Source organism: Amblyomma americanum, chromosome 6 (assembly GCF_052857255.1).
Source record: "Amblyomma americanum isolate KBUSLIRL-KWMA chromosome 6, ASM5285725v1, whole genome shotgun sequence".
NCBI lineage: Eukaryota > Metazoa > Arthropoda > Arachnida > Ixodida > Ixodidae > Amblyomma > Amblyomma americanum.
In genome coordinates this window covers 8,775,949-8,792,259 of record NC_135502.1, presented here as the reverse complement: position 1 = coordinate 8,792,259, position 16,311 = coordinate 8,775,949, and the positions used below count along the sequence as shown (strand labels likewise).

The following is a 16,311-nucleotide window of genomic DNA, read 5'->3' as shown; positions in this document are numbered from 1 at the left end:
GGCCCGTTTTCGCACCTCGTTCTCTTCTCGTCTTGCCGCCAGCGTTAAGATGTGTAGGACGGGAAGGTTATCTCTCGGTAGAGGCTCCAGCGATAACACGAGCGAAGAGGCGGAGTAGCGCGCTCCGAACGGACTCCGACTCTTCTCTGCGCCTGCCATATCTGTGCTCATGATACGCTAAAACAGGGCTGCGCAGAAATATCACCTCTTGTTTCTCACTCTCTCGCTCCATCGGGACCTCTTGAAAGCATGGTGGCAAAGTTTCTCGGAGCTGCAATGGAACAGAATTTCTCGGAATGCATGTTCAACCTTATCTTCTGGCTCACGCTGCGGTGACAAGAGCTCGGCTCGGGTCAATTTAAACTGAATGGCTGTTCCTTTACTGAAAGTTTCGTCTCTCACGTAGGCTTTGAATAAATAGCCTGCGCTGAAATGACGAACACAGGAAGAAGCAAGGGAGACGATGGACAGGAGCACAACTTCCAACTTTGAAAACAGGACAAGAAGTGGGGTGCTCTTTTATAGCTGCTGATAAACGGATGTGGGCTGCACGAAGGTGCGTGAACAAAAGAAAACCAAAGCAATCAAAACAAGAAAATGAGTGTGTCTTGGCAAAACGAGCAAATCAAAAGCGGGTCACATCAAAAGTACCGAGATATGATGAACTAGGGAATGTGAACAACGCCGTGTTCAGAAAAAAATACATGAATAACTTTAAAATGTATAAAAGGTTCAAAACCATCTCTTTATTAGCGGCTCTAAAATATGGCCTGGTTTCTTGTCCTGTTATAAAATTGAAAGTTTTGCTTCTGTCCTGCTGTCTCCATTGTTTCTCCCTCTGTAAGTCATTTTTGTAAGGTATGCACTCACGTCGCACAACGCATGGCTATTTCTCCATTTCGCCTCCATCGAAACTCGGGCGCCGCGATCGGGATTCGATTTCCCTACCTGCAGTTTAGAATCCGAACGCCATAGCTACTAATCCACAGCGACGAGTGAAATCGGCAGACACCAATGCTTGGAAGGAAATATCTGGTTGTGAAAGTCAACATTTTGTTCTCGTCGCTGCCCATGTTATAAGGCAAAAATAATATATGAACCCAAAGAGGCTCTGTGCATTTTCGCCCTGTCCGTTGTCTGGGCAACAAGTTACATTATTCACGATGCGAAAATGCATGAAAAAGTTTGGTCCCCATAAAAATCACCCACAATTAGAGTCGACCATACAAACACTGGTCGTATTAAGCGCGCACGATTGCACTCAGTTTTGAAAGACGTGTAGTACGTTTTGCTGCTTAGGCGACTTCGTAAGGGTGCTCAGAGTCACGCTTTTTGATTAATGCTAATTATACATTTCGAAATTCTTGTGTGACCCGGTGGTGAGACCCGCAGCGGCGTTTGATGGAAAGACACGAGACAGGGCAGGGTAACGTGTGGACTTGCGGGCGGTGATTCGTTGGACCGTGCGATGAAGCACCTAGAGAGTAATGAGCTGAGGGCCCTGAGCTCGGAGTACGGGTAGCAGCTCTGAGTAAGTATTGGATAAAAGGTTTGTGCACTCTTGTTACCCGTCATTCAGGCCCTGATGCCTTGCTTTCTATTCGTTCGTCGGTAAGGTGCAGCAAGTGTAAAATGAGTGCACCTCCCGAAAGCCCCGTAAATGCTAAAAGTTTAGAGGGCCCCTAGACACGTGAGAGAGCCACCCGTACCTTTTTTTTTTTTTTGTCGTTGGCAACGCATAAAACTTTTGTTGCAATTTCGCGCGTTCACGTTTCCCTTTCCTTTTCTACTTGCAGTCGCTTCAGGAGTAGACTACTGCCGATTAGCAGGAAGCTTCTGTGGAACGTTGAAATGCTCACCAAGGAGTGATCATGGGTCCTTCGCATGTGACTGCGGAAAACAACGCTATTTCAACGCTACTGCCCAACGGTGTTTTCGTAAGTAAAAAAAAAAAAGAATGTCACTACCAGCTCAATACTACTTTAAGTTGCTACGTCTCTTTTTCTCTTTCAGTATCGACATTAGCAAAGCCGTTGCCATAGAAGGAAAGTTTGCACGGCGTTGAGCAATCCGCATAAAAATTGCTGGGGACACTTAAGAAACACGCGAGCAGTTTGACAACATTGCAATTCTATTCGAATCCGACTCCAAAACTATTCCAATTCCATTATAATTCTATTCCAATTCTATTTCAATTCTATTGCAGGTTATTCTACTTGAATACCTATTTTCATCTGATTCTATACTATTCCTTTGTAGTTGATACAGTTGTAACTACTAGTACTGATTATTAATGATTAACATTTCATATTTGCCGCCTTTTATGAAGTCACACCGTTTCGAAGAATTTAGAGTTTTCGAACACCGCTACTTTTTAGGGCGACGCCCACTTTTCGTGTCGATGAGCCATCTTATTGTTTCACAATAAAGGACGTTGTACTAGCTAGTTGCACGAATTGCTACAAAATTTTGAGCTGGTTTCTCAGCGGCCCCTTTAAATATATTTATGGACAGCCTTAAAAATTAAACGGCCTTGTCTGCCAACCTCGTGTGTCACTCGTTGGCAGCCTCATTCGATTCTTATTCTTATCGCTTGTTTAGCGCTGAACTTAGAAAATAATTAAAGATAGTTGGAGCAAACTGTCCTTTTTAAGTCGTCGATACCTTTTCTTCACCTTGCCTCGGGCAAAACACGCAGTCATGACACGTGACAGCAGGACATATGTTAGTTGCTATTTACAGGCGTCGGCACTGTCATTATTGTGCACAAATATTCGCGGCGTTCTGAACCTGTTCCTCCTCGGAAGGCGCCAGGACGCCGCCGGAAAAAATAATTCTCTTGTGTATGTCATGTGGAGGATGTGGGAGAATTTTGGTTTAATTGGTGCTGTAATTAAGTAATAAGGACTTACACACAATTTTGCAGGTGTCTTCTCGTGCCCATCGCATGAATGCACCCACTCAGAGTGCGTCGACGACGACGGCAACAGTACAGCCAAATGCGTCTGTAAAGAAGGTCCCCATATAACAAGAGAATGCCAAGGTAGCTACCACAACGCTTCGAATTCAAGGCTATTGATGAATAATCTAAGTTGGTCGACTTGAATCACAACCTAAGAATGCGTTCTAGAGCTTTTAAGGGTCCAAATTAATGCAATAATTGTCAAAAGTCTCTATTCTTAGGCTTCACCTTTTTGGTTCATTAAGCGTCTAGTTCTACTTTATTTGATTTTTCAGCTAGCGTGCCCCCTGGATGCTTCAGCCAAGCACAAAAACTTCACGATTAGCTTAACGCTGAATCCGCATTTGGTATGTTTTACAAAGCCTGCAATCTCACGAATGATACGCTTTCATTATTACTGTGTAGTTGCACAGTGAAGTTCCTGCTACGGTCGAAGTGTAGCAAAACTGAGACGAAACGAACAGTCAGCGTCCAAGGACGTTTTACGGCTGTATAACCTTTTCATTAAGGCGGGAATTGTTTCACACGTGATTAAACTGCGGTCTGGCATTACTTATTCTTGCAACCACCGTGGTGTGCCTATCGCTGAAAGCAGTAAGTTAAAAAATACTCTATGAATGCATTTATTATTTTTTGTACGAGCAGCTCAGTTAGCATAGAGCATGCATCATCTGTGCATGCAGTTAAAGTTTTAACGACACCTGCATGGTGTCACTTATCTCTGACCTTTTCTCTCTCTATTTTTTTGCCTCCAACATGTAGACCACGAAGAATGCCGTTTTCTGTCTCTTTCAGAGAAGCCCACGTATAGGAATGAGTGTGTAGCTCTTGGTGGGAAACTGCAGCTGGCGGAAAGTGGCGAGCCGACCGTGATGCCGCATTGCGTGTGCCGACCCGGAACACGACTGGCCAACGGAACTTGTCACTGTAAGTGCTAGCTTACGATTTCCCTCGAGCATGCAGTCGGTACTCTGTGTCCAATTTTCATTTAATCTATTTCATGACGTTTGTCATCATCGCTATCTGAAATTCAAGGCTACTCACAGCACCATCGTATTTTGCAGCATTCATTGATCACTCTCAAGAAGTTGGAATCCTATCGTGTCGAACAAAATGTTCTCACGGTTACTTGAAGCCCAGAGCGTGTGTCAGTTTAAATAACCTTTCCTTGGCGCCGTTTCAATTGCGAACAGTTCTGCATAATTTAAAAGCGGTAACTTGTGGGGTTTAACGTTCGAAAATGCATATAGGTTGTTAGACACCTGCATCTCGATAATTTATTTAATAACATTCCAAACTGCAGCATTAACAAAGAATTGAAAATTCATTAAAATCAATGTATTAAGGCGACAGCTGTACCGGCGACGTTGCAATAGAATGTGGGCTCTGTCTATACCACTGCGGGTAGAAGCAGCGAAGTTACGTAGGGAGCACGAGGGCGCGACGGCGAACAGCGCTGCGCGGCACGGCAGAAGAGGCGTGTGCAATGCGAAGCCTGCAACGAGAAAACGCGCAGTGGGAGGGCATGGGTTACATTAGCGCATGGAAGAAAAACAGTTTAGGTGAGGCCCTTACGTCACCATTTGTGAAGAGAGAAGTAAGTAAGGCTTCATGCCATTAGAACACCAACCAGAACAGATAGGGAGCCGAGAGCGACTGTAGCATCCCCGCTCCTATAGCAACACTCGAGCATGCCCCGAGCAGTTCGGAGCGGCAGCTACTGCGGAAAACCTAGCTCGAACTTGTTACAGACACTGTTCCATGACTGCAGGCCAAACAATCCCAGTGCTCTTTGCGAAAAAATCACGCGATTTCCGGCACGCTTTGCCGGAGAGACCTTTGCCGTGCAGTGGGCGTAGTCAGGCTGATGATGATGATGATTAAGCTCAGCCTGTATAGCCACCCTGGCTTGGATGGCCGGGGTCTCTTTATATTTTCCTTTCACCATGCATTAGCGCGACTATGTCGTCGTCGCTCGGTACTTTTTCCCTGCACCATTTTGGAAAATCCTTGCCTTTTTTCTCGAATTCTTTTAAACCACTTGCTTCATTAATCATTGCAGTTCATCGAGAGTAATGAAGGTAAGAGTGCAGGTATCCGCCATGTACCACTCGTTGCACGCTTTAGTGTTTTCTTCCCCTCGCTCCACCATGAATTTCGAACAAGAATGACCCGTAAGAAAAGTTTAAGGACGTTGTAATGCGCGAGCTACCACGACATGTTTGAAACGTCAACTCAATGCGCCTGCTAAATTCCGCAAACTTGGTCATGAATTTGCGGGCTTCCTTTTTCTTCTGAAAAAATCTCAAAGGTTTCTTATGTTTCTTAAAATATATATTTTTCTCTTTGCATGGCTGTCTTACCTCTTTTAAAATGTGCAGTAACACCGATTATTTTTATTTTCAGCTGTCGCCTGCTTGTTTCCGAATTTGAGTTGCGAAAAAATCTGCAGTGACTTGAAACTGCGTGAAGATTCTCGCTGCTGTCAAGGATGGAATGCAACCTCTTGTAATGGTAAGAGCATAAGTACATCGTGCTAATGAAAGGTACGAATCGTATGGTATGGTATGGTATGATATGATATGGTATGGTATGGTATGGTATGGTATGGTATGGTATGGTATGGTATGGTATGGTATGGTATGGTATGGTATGGTATGGTATGGTATGGTATGGTATGGTATGGCATGGCATGGTATGGTATGGTATGGCATGCAATATATGGTATGGTACGGTACGGTGTGGGGGCTTTAACATTCCGGCTGCCGCGGACGCGAGTTCGATCCTGGCCACGGCGGTCGCATTTACAATGAGGCGAAATGCTAGAGGTCTGTGTACTGTGCGATGTCAGTGCACGTTAAGGAACCCCAGGTGGTCGAAATTATCGTGAGTCCTCTAGTACGGCGACCCTTAGAGCCTGGGTTGCTTTGGGGCGTAACCCCCCCCCCCCCCCCTAAAAAAACGAAAACCGAAACCTTTAGCGCCGCAAATCTCGACATGAGCTATGAAAGACGCCGTAGTAGTGGGCTGCGAATACCTGTGTTTTTTTAATGTGCACTGATATCACACACCAAGCACGTATTCTATGGATTTTGTTTCCATCGCAATGTAGCCGCTGAGGCCGGCGTTTGATACATAGACACTTTGACCTCAGCAGCCGAACGCCAAAGCCACTCAGCCACCGCGACGTGTAGAAGTGTAAACATGCAAATCCTTCTAGTTCCTGTGAGTTCTTTCTTTCAGTGCTCGTCATGAATGCCCTCGCAGCATGCAACATACACTGTCCGAGTAACGAAAGGATGAAAAGTAACCATTGTTCTCTCGTTTGGAACACAGATCCCCACTTGACAGAGCAGTACTGCAAACCAGGCAGCGTTTGGAATTCCGCCGAAAGCAGGTGCGAAAGTACGTACAATGATAAATATTTGTAGTGTCCATTTTGGTTTCCTGCTCTTTAAGCTAAGGCACGATCAAGCTGACAGCACTGATTTGGTCACAACAGTGACGTCCTTGTGTCTACGTTGTGTGCTGTTAGCGCCCCTGAGAGAAGCAAATATGCCCTAATGGTGGAGTTAGCTTCAAATGGCAGTGCGCTTGGCTTCCAATATGCAGACAGTGCCACATGGGGCAGATAGGCTTTGGGAATCTGCCCTTGCTAAAGCTCGCGTCTTCAGTGTAAATAGCTGAATATGCCGTGACAAGCACGTGAAAGGACCCCACTACTTCTATCCCGTGGTTACATTTCAATGGTAGCGTTTGCAAACAGGCTGGCTCATTATCTTGGTAAGGCTTTCTTTACTTGTCATCATTATCTCATCAGCAAAAAGAAGATTACTCCAAGCCAAAGCCAGGCGTTCTCTATAGTTCTATCTTCCAGGACCTGTCATGCCTACACTATCCTTCTTAACTTTCCCACTTCTGCGGTCTTGTTGGATGGTGGGGCTCTGAGTCGCACTCTGACGGAACCACGGTCAGGACGACGCCTTCTCCGACTACCGCCACCACCAGGACAGGACTGCCGACGAGTTAGAGTTGGGTGATGGCAAGAAGGTTAAGAGCGGGTTTATTTACATTTTTACAAGCGTCAGGATCAAAAGTGGGGATCTCTCCGAATGGAGGGTGATTTTCACTGCACTCGCTGTCGAGTCTTATATCGTTCGTCATCCCTAAATTCCCCACGTTGAGGACGCCCTCGACGGGGTGGCAGTGGCCTGAAACTCTCACTCACGCGCACAAACTCAACACCGCACATAAGAACACGCCCCCATCACATGTTGAGCACGAGAGAGAGGAGGACGCCGTCGGGGTCACGTCGACTGCGGTAGGTGATGTCATCTGGCCAGCCGAAGGTTCCTACGTGCGGCCGACACCTGTTGTTCATTAGATGGCAACCGACGCGCAAGGCCAGAACGCAAGATGAGGATGAGAAGCCGAAAGGGGTGCTTTGCCCTTAGAGATCCTTTCGATGACTGGAGACGATGACCGCCAGCCCTCCACAGTGCTAGCACGTCAGGTTGTCGCCGCGGCGGCATTCGGCACGGAAGGATACTTTTGAAAGGGGTGTCCGGTTGTGCTTAAACTGCAGCCATCCTCTCTTTCGAGTGCCGCACCACGACCGGGCGAAGCTCGGTAATTGCTATCAGCTGACAACTGGGTCCATCTTAATTCGCGTGGTCCTTGACGGCAGGCTTAGGAGCGATCACCATCGAGTTGCTCGAAGCCACCCAGTAGAAACAGATGCCAACATGTGAGACATGCTGTCGCCGTTGCTAATTACTAGACGCGCTGTCACCGTTCTTAACAGTCTACATGATACTCTTATCTTCTTACCAATCTTCCGGTCCCAGTGTGCCCAGTTTCTTAGTTCGCTGCGTCTCAGCCATTCAAAGCAAACTTTCAGTTGGAATCATAGATAATATGCAATGCGTAAACCGGAAAGAAATCTACGAGTGCCATTATTACGTCACTTCGTTGTGATGCGTGCAGTTATAGACTCGGCAGTTAACAGAGAAAATGTGTTGTTCAGGAGGAAATCTTAATTCTTTTAATGCCACAGCTCACGGGATCGAGGATATGGCGAGCACCAAGCGAGCGAGACAGTGACGCTGTGGATAGGAATTCCACTAGTGTGTGCGCACGCTTTTCACGCAAAGCGGCTAGCACACGTGAGCCCCTGATGGCAGCTGGCGCATCCGTATATAGGCTGTGCACTAACAAGCCGCAGGAACCCCCTTTCGTACATTCATCGTAATAGCCGAACGCCCTCGTGCGCCGGACCCTGTAACCATGTGACTCTGAATGCTGGATGCCACGCACTCTGCCGCCCGCTTTTTACTGCGACTGGATAGTAAGTACAGTGAACAGCGTACGAATTTTGCAGTGAAAGGAGGAAAAAATGTTTTCGTTTGAACAATGTGCACTGAGTGCGCTACAACGAGTAACTTTAAGTTAATAAGCACGATGTTTCTTAAATATATCTTTTTAAAGAGACCTTCAACTTCTCCAGTGGATGAGGTCAAGAAGACGGTGGTGATGTCATTATATGTATGTGGCATTATAAAACTTGTTTGGCACCTAACATGTTTTAGAAATTTTAAATGCATATTTGACAATGTCTTCGCATAATACCCTACATCCTTCATCGACCCACTGGCTCAGAGGCAGAGTTTTAATTATCGGTTTTTATGCGAGGACGCATTTTGTGGTGTTACTGTATGCATATACATGTTCTCGAAGTGCAAAACTGCTTGCTCTGTGCGCCATGCAACTACTTTTTTTTTTCATTCCTCAAAGGTTCGCAAGGGACGTTACATGAGGGGTGGGCATAAAAACAGCTGTTAACGTGAATACAGATGATCTTCCATTGCGTTTGTGAAGTGACCGAAGTAGGTGATAGTGGGCACTTCGAATGGAAGGTAATTCCAGTCTCGGGCGGTTTTGAGAAAAAAAGAGCGGTAATATGTTTCGGTGCGAGTTTTCACAGGGTTACTGTTACGGCAAATCTGATGAGCGGGTGTGATAGGTGTAGCTTCTTTACTAAACGTATGATAGAATTTATGATATAAAGAAAGACGGGCGATTTTGCGAAGACAAGGCACTTTAGGAAGATGAAGCTGAATCTTTAATGCGGACCCGCTAATTTGACACGAATAGTCAAATGATTCTGGTAGCGCTGTTCTGAACAGATTCGAGCGTGCCAACGAGGTTAGCAAAGTGAGGATAATACGCGGCGCATGCAAACTCTAATTTAGACCGTACAAATATTAAGTAAGCAAGGAGACCTATGGAACGGGGGGCTAAGGTAAGGTTACGGCGCAAGTACCCTAAGACATCATTAAACGAATTACTGACGGAGAACGTGATGCGACCAGGTTAAATGTTTAGTTAAGTGGATGCCGAGATACTTGTAGGAATTTACTGACTCAATGGGGACATTGTTAATAGTATACATAGCATTCTGGAGGTTGCGCCGGAGATGGAAAGGAAGAAGTGAGCTTTTAACAGAGTGTAATGACATTATTCAGCCGTTACGCCACTCTTCGACACTATATAACAAGACCTTCTTGAAGGCTGGTGCCATCGGCCTGGTTAGTTAATGGGCGATGGATGACACATTCGTCAGCAAATACTCGAAAATTAGGCCTGATGTTATAGGGTAAATCATTTATATATATAATAAATAGAAAGGGGCCAAAAATAGAACCTTGGGCAACGCAAGACAAAACAGCGGAAAGCAATGACGAATGAGAATTAACGTGAACGAATTGGTAGCAAACCATTAAAAAAGCAAGAATCCACTTTAAGAGCAATTCCGTACGATGCACAATTCTCTGCTCTACTTATGGACAAAAAATTTCTGTTCAGACGCTTGCCTCGCAGGACTTTCTGAAACACTGTGCAAACACGGGTGCCAGGCGGCGAACCGGTTTACGGCCAACTATACGTGCAGTTGCGCTGATGACGAAGAATTGAGCGATGATGGCGTGACTTGCACAGGTGAGCTTTGGTCTCCTACCAGTACTTCGCTTTCCCCTGAATCTTACTAATCCGAGCAAAGTACTTGAGAAAGCAGCGAGTTATTTATATTTACAACTTTTTTTTTTCTGTTTCACACTTACGCATTTAAATATGTTTTACAGTGACTTATCTTGCCAAAAAACTGCCGTCAGCTAGAACGGTTCACCTTCTTCGAAAAGCCTGGCAGTAGCGTCTAGAATGGCTGACAATACTGTGTTATACATTTAAAAAACATGTTATACATTGTACTTTCTGAAGTTTTATTGAAAGAACGACCTTGTTCGTTAATTCAAGATTCAATTACTGATACCTCATTGATCTAGATTGATTCTGCAAATAAAATTGTCTACGTTATATTTATTTTTTGCTCACCTACTGATGTTAGCAAATTTTCCGTGCCAAGATACTTACCTTGAGGTACTGCTTGCTCACAACAACTACTGCTGAATAGATTGAGCTAGTTTCGTTGAAAATGACCAGAGTTGTGCATTTATGTTGCTAACTTCTGAAATGAATCATTAAGACGCTAAATGTTCTTTGATAATGAGAACATACTTTTCACAAGAGCGCGCTTTCTTTCAGGCGTGGTGGGATTCACATAATACTGCGAAGCAGTGTGCGTTCGGGACCAGATAATTCCGATTCTTTAGAGTCAGATTCTTTATATTATTTAGATTTCCGAACTTTAGAGTCAGTGCCTAATTTTGAGCCTGAAAAGGAGCGTTATGTGAAAACAATACTGAAGACATGGCTACAGGACGTGCAATATCGAAACTCGCGTTTGCTAAACTGAAAAGCTAACGTTCAGCACTTGTCATCAGTGTCATCACGCCTGTAGCGGTAGGGACGACTTTTCTGTGTCATTTTACACACATTAGGATGCTATCAGGCAGTACTTTCTAGTAAATTTTGACTTGCTGTACAAAAATGTCCATCTTTTCTAGCCGGAATGAAGTTTTTTAATGAGTCAGCATAGCATTTCGCCAACGAATTCTGCTTAATGTGAATATTATTTGCCGTGTCACTCATGGTTCCCCCGCACGCAAACCTTCGAATACAACTTAGCAGCTGGTGGATGAACGCAAGCCTCTATCGTGCAGCACTGTACGCCATCAGTTGTGCGCCAGGATACCGTGTCCATGAGCTTCCTTCAACAGTTGAAGCGTGCGTTACAGCCTGAATTAAAAGGCGCTACATTCGCAACGTTCCTGCTGTTTGAGGGAGTTTTTTATGCACACGCTTTACGTCCAGCATAATTATATGTTATGCTTACCTTGAACTCTGATTTTTACAGCCAAAACAAAATGTAACGAGCACGAACAGAAGAAATGCAGCGAGACTGGTCGGCAGTGTGTTGCCGACGCCGGCAAGCCGCGGTGTAGGTGTCAAGAAAACACAATAGAATTGACAGACTCGTGTTCAGGTACGTCCATGAAGGCTTTTTGACGGTCGTACTTGTGTTTATCAGTTTCAGCTACCGCAGAAGTGACTACTAAGAGCGCGCGTCATTCGGATATACCGAGCGGGTTGCAAAACAGCTATGTTGCAGACGTTTAGCGCTTTGCGTACAAGAAGGAAGAGTGGAGGGGAAAAAAAGAATTAGGCTACACTTAAGCTCCGCCTTTAAGGGTATGATGCGACAGCGTTAATGACTCCCTCCAGAGGTTTCTCTTCATGCACACTCACTGTTCTTTGTTCACTATCAAGCGTCACAATTATCAGCACGCAGTTTTCACATTCTGGTCTTTGAACTGTTCCACACTGCATTTTCCGCACAAAATGTTACTCCGATTGCAGTCTCTCTAAATATCATGTCTCTAGCCAGTGAACTCCAATGTTTACCACATTACTAAACTGTAAATCAAGTCGACACATTACTAAGCTGTAAATTAAGTGTGCCGCACACACATCCTCCCCACTCTGTTGTATCACAACGAAGTCAACGTGCCGACATGGCCTATAGTCGGAAGCGTGCCTGGCTGGCGACCCAAAGGCCGTCGGTTTGAATCCGGGTTCAAATTTATGAAACTTTTTCTTAACGTAAAATAGGTTCCTTCGTAATGTTAAGTCGCTTGAGACATCCGCCAGTCATTATTTCGCACTAAAAGGTCTCTTTATTTATTTTCATTGTTATCGAGTTACTGATCCATTTGCCTTCACCCTACTGTATACTAGCAGTCCCGGTTAGCTCAGCTGGTAGAGTGACTGCTGCGGTGAGTCGGCGGTCCCGGGTTCAAACCCCGGAAACAAAACTGGTTTTACAAGAATGTGTTCACAGTTCTGGAGAGCTCATGATACTATTTTTTTCTCCGAATAATAGTTCTTTTAACTTTCACGACTAGCTTTTTTCACGAGAATCACTTTCATAGCAGTGCCGTTGAAGTTTCAGGCTTGTGATTCGCATCTGCATCTTTTGGCAAGCGATTTACCTGCATGTTAACTCTAGAAATACCCGTTTTGGCAGCCCTCTTTCTACATGCACTGACACAAATTGTTCAAAAAAAAAAGAGAAATGTGGAAAATGGCTGATCCCTGTGCCGTGCAAACAGCAGCCAGAAATTGAAGCAGGTAATATTTCTCTGTGGTCAGCCGAAAAACCATATCTTTATAATTCTGCGCTTCCTCCGCGCTTCTGGTATGCGGCCACGCCATTTTCAAAACTTATTCTCATTTCAGAAGCCTGCACTGAAGCCAAAGCACGAGAATGCAGCACACCGCTCAGTTGGTGCGTTATAAAGAACTATACAGAAAAATGCTTTTGCCAACCTCCTCTTCGTTGGAATTATACGTCCCGCCAATGCGTTCCAGGTGAGTGCGTTACATATAAAACAAAATACGTTGCTTTTGAGTCAGTAATCACAATTGGGGCTCTACAACCTCATACTGAACTGCACTTCATAGAGAGCTCTATTTATGTGTAAGCAACTGGCACTGGCTGTACGAACTCACATGTAACCGCAGTTTTTTTATTCCGCATGCTGCAAAAAATGTGATGAAACAGCAGTCAAGACTCACATTTACCTTACATATAAGAAATTATCACTCGCAAGCATTTTGCGGTTCTACAGGCGATACATGAACTACTCGTTTATGTTTATTTATGTCAGGAACATATTTCCGTAATTCTTGCGATTTCTTAAATGTAGATCTAAACGATGTTCAACATCGTTCCTTTATTTTTGAGACTAAGAAATATGCGCGGACAAGAGAGAGTGCGTCAACTGTCTTTTTTTAACCTTAATAACCTCAATAATAAATCAATTTTTCATTGTTTCTAGACAATGAATACAAATACGTCTTTGATTTCCGGGAAAACGCAAATCACGAAGATGCCGCATCGAATCGTTGTAATGACACGAAAATGGCGACAGACGTCCAGAACGCAGTGAGTACCTCTAAAAAGCCGTTTTTCTAACAATTTCTCTGCGCGGTGGCTTTACCAGGAGAAGCATTGTGTACAAAAATCTTCATACAACTTCACTGTGTAGTCGATATTCCGGTATCGATCATGTAATCTGAAGATATAACCCTAAAAATATGACTGTCACAGAAGTTATCTTACCTGACATTGTTGTACGTATTCAGGAGACCTGAAATCCACCACTGCTGTCTTTGGCTGAATAGACAGCAGTATTTGTAAATAAATAAATAAAAATTTGCCCTTTCGTGCTGTTTTAGGCGGGCAGTTTCGAGAGGCCGATTGAGGCCTACTATCCCTTAGTTGCCAAGTGTAGAGCACACTGAACTCCCAATGAATTATCACAACTTATTACAAGTACCATAGATTTAGCTGCATTGCTGTGACGGTATGTGCACGTGCACAGCGGCAAAACCCCGGTCAGTGACTTTTCCTGGAAGCTGCTGACCACTCCATTCTGGCATCGTGTCCCCACGGGACGATTTCATATTTAGGCACGACGGAAAACAGCTTTAAGGACTGCACTAGAGGGAGACGTCTTACGCATGTTACCACATCTGGAAGCCGCCGGCGACTCCACTGGGCTTAAGTGGCCCGGTCACCACGACACCATCAGGAATGGAAAAAAGGCTGACAAAGGCAGACGGCGGCTACGCTTAAAGAGAGGAAATCGAACAAAGAAATGATCGGAGCTAACGGACCTTATGGTACGCTTTGCAGCTGGGCGAACGACCAGCCGAAGATTAACACAGCGCCACCGCAAGAAGCCCCAGCCTGGCCGCGGCAGATCGTCGAGCCCTTCATCGAGCACCTTTCAATCGCACAACGTGTTGTTGTAGCTGCTTATGCAGAGTTATCTCGCCCAGAAGCCGGAAACCGAGGATCTTTCCTCATTATAAGCAGTAGCTGGAAGTGACAGGGATCTTTTGTTTCTTGCAGATGAAAAATTTGTACGGCAGCGATCTCAAAAGCACCAGAGTGATCAAGTGTGGGTGAGCCTGCTTGTTTGTTTTGAAGTTCGATTTAGGAGATTTCGCAGTTTTTCCACCAGTGCTCTTTCCATCTGTTACTCTTTTAGGCACGGGGGTATAAAATATTTCCAGGTAAAATACACTACGCGGAAAGCAATCCAGTGCATTTTTCTAGTTTAGCTCTGGAATAGAATTTCAGACCCGGTTCTGAGCACCCGGAACTTTACATTTTGTTGGGTGCTATAATATGTGCAGTCCTCGCCTTCGAGCCTTCGAAATTCCAACCAAGGAAACTGCGCGATCCTGCCGCAACGCATCTAAGGCACTGCTGTTAGCCATTTTATTAAGACAGGGGCCCCAAGGGGGGTGTTAGCACCTTGACAAATTTTGTGGTTATTCATACGTGCCTGTGTACTGGTGGCACGGACGTGTATATTCTTTATAACGTGAATATGCTTGATACACCCAGAATATTTACTAGTATTTACCAGTGCGTTTATCCCATTGGCGAATATTCATCTGCATATGGCTAAGGAGGGCGACAGGGATACAATAACCGCTATCAGCCATTGTTTTTGCGTGGGTGTGTGAGAGCACGCCGTCAATTATATTCGTATTTTATGCCAGTTCTAGCGTTTTTATGGTTTAACGTCCCAAAGCAACTTAGGTAATGAGGGGCGCACATGATTTCTTTCAATCCATTCCTGGCAGACATTACGGACCTGATCAGTTCCAATGAGGCTTGGATTTCTATTTTCCGTTCAAACATCTGGTGTCTGCAATCATAGATTAGTCTGCAATTGTGTCGGCAATATATTCCCCCTGGCTTCATAAATAGCAAATACTGCTGGATTTTTTCTTAGGCACTAATCCTAACGAGCGCCCCCGCCTTCCCTATTGCGAGCTCGCAGTACAGCGAAGCTTTCGTTTCTCACAGTCTTAACATCGTAGGTAGCATAAGAGAGCTCTATTACAGCGTCCTTTTACCACTCTCAGCCATTTTGCTCGTGGAAAATACAGTACGAACAGACATAGGACGCTTGCCGCCAATGGTGGGTACTGTGCGATGTCAGTGCATGTTAAAGAACCCCAGGTGGTCGAATTCCCCGGAGCCCTTCACTACAGCGTCTCTCATAGCCTGAGTCGTTGTGGGACGTTAAACCACCATAAACCAAACCACACCAATGGGGTGTGTGGCGCTGGTGAACGCTTTCAAGGTTAGGCTACTGTCAACATAAAATATTCGATAATAGGCGGGGCATAGCCACCGCGGTTGCACTGTTAATAGAGCGCCGGAGGCGAAATATGGAGGTTGTTGATTTCTGCTCCCAACAGCGTCAATACTTGTCTTTTATTCTTCTGCGTAAGCAATTTTTTACGGCGAAAGATGTTATAGTTTCGGTTTTTGCCATATAGCCCTGTCTTGTTACTTAAAGACGCTGCGAAACACCGCTAGAACGGACGCCGATTACACTTCAGATGGATTCTTTATGTCGCACAGATGCTGACTCAAAAATAATTACGAGAATCGATGCATAGGAACGGGAGTTATTCTATGAAGAAAGTTCAAAATACAAGCAAACAAAATGCTGCCCTCAACTCTATATTCGCGCAGCTTCCCATTCCCATTACACTCTCCCAATGACGACACACTGTGCGACCAATCAAAACAGCCTATCTTAGCACGTGGCGGAAGTTTACACTCCATGGTTGCCTGTTCTCTGTAACTCGTTCATGCCAAGGCTGGCGGCGCCGTTTGCATGGTTACAACAACCATGTGAACGCCCAGCTGATCCAGCGATGCTTCACCGTCACCTCGACGGCGCAGAAGGGAACACTGATCAGTTCTCTTACTTAAGGATCCCAACTCGAGCCGAGATACTGCGACGGTGTGACAGCCTGCGCAAGATATCAGACACATTTAGCATAACGCGTACCGCTAC

The 16,311-nt window shown here is 45.1% G+C and overlaps 1 protein-coding gene across 1 annotated transcript in view; it reads left to right on the top strand.

Annotated features, from left to right (window-relative positions):
• LOC144136258 (glycoprotein antigen BM86-like) overlaps positions 1-16,311 on the top strand; it is a 47,631-nt gene that overhangs the window by 14,202 nt on the left and 17,118 nt on the right. Inside the window, exons 2-11 of the mRNA XM_077668457.1 lie at positions 1,797-1,937; positions 2,927-3,043; positions 3,758-3,889; positions 5,369-5,476; positions 6,299-6,367; positions 9,827-9,958; positions 11,274-11,402; positions 12,656-12,787; positions 13,258-13,364; positions 14,337-14,389. Coding sequence (XP_077524583.1) covers positions 1,797-1,937; positions 2,927-3,043; positions 3,758-3,889; positions 5,369-5,476; positions 6,299-6,367; positions 9,827-9,958; positions 11,274-11,402; positions 12,656-12,787; positions 13,258-13,364; positions 14,337-14,389 — 1,120 coding nt within the window. The remainder of the gene's footprint in view (positions 1-1,796; positions 1,938-2,926; positions 3,044-3,757; positions 3,890-5,368; positions 5,477-6,298; positions 6,368-9,826; positions 9,959-11,273; positions 11,403-12,655; positions 12,788-13,257; positions 13,365-14,336; positions 14,390-16,311) is intronic.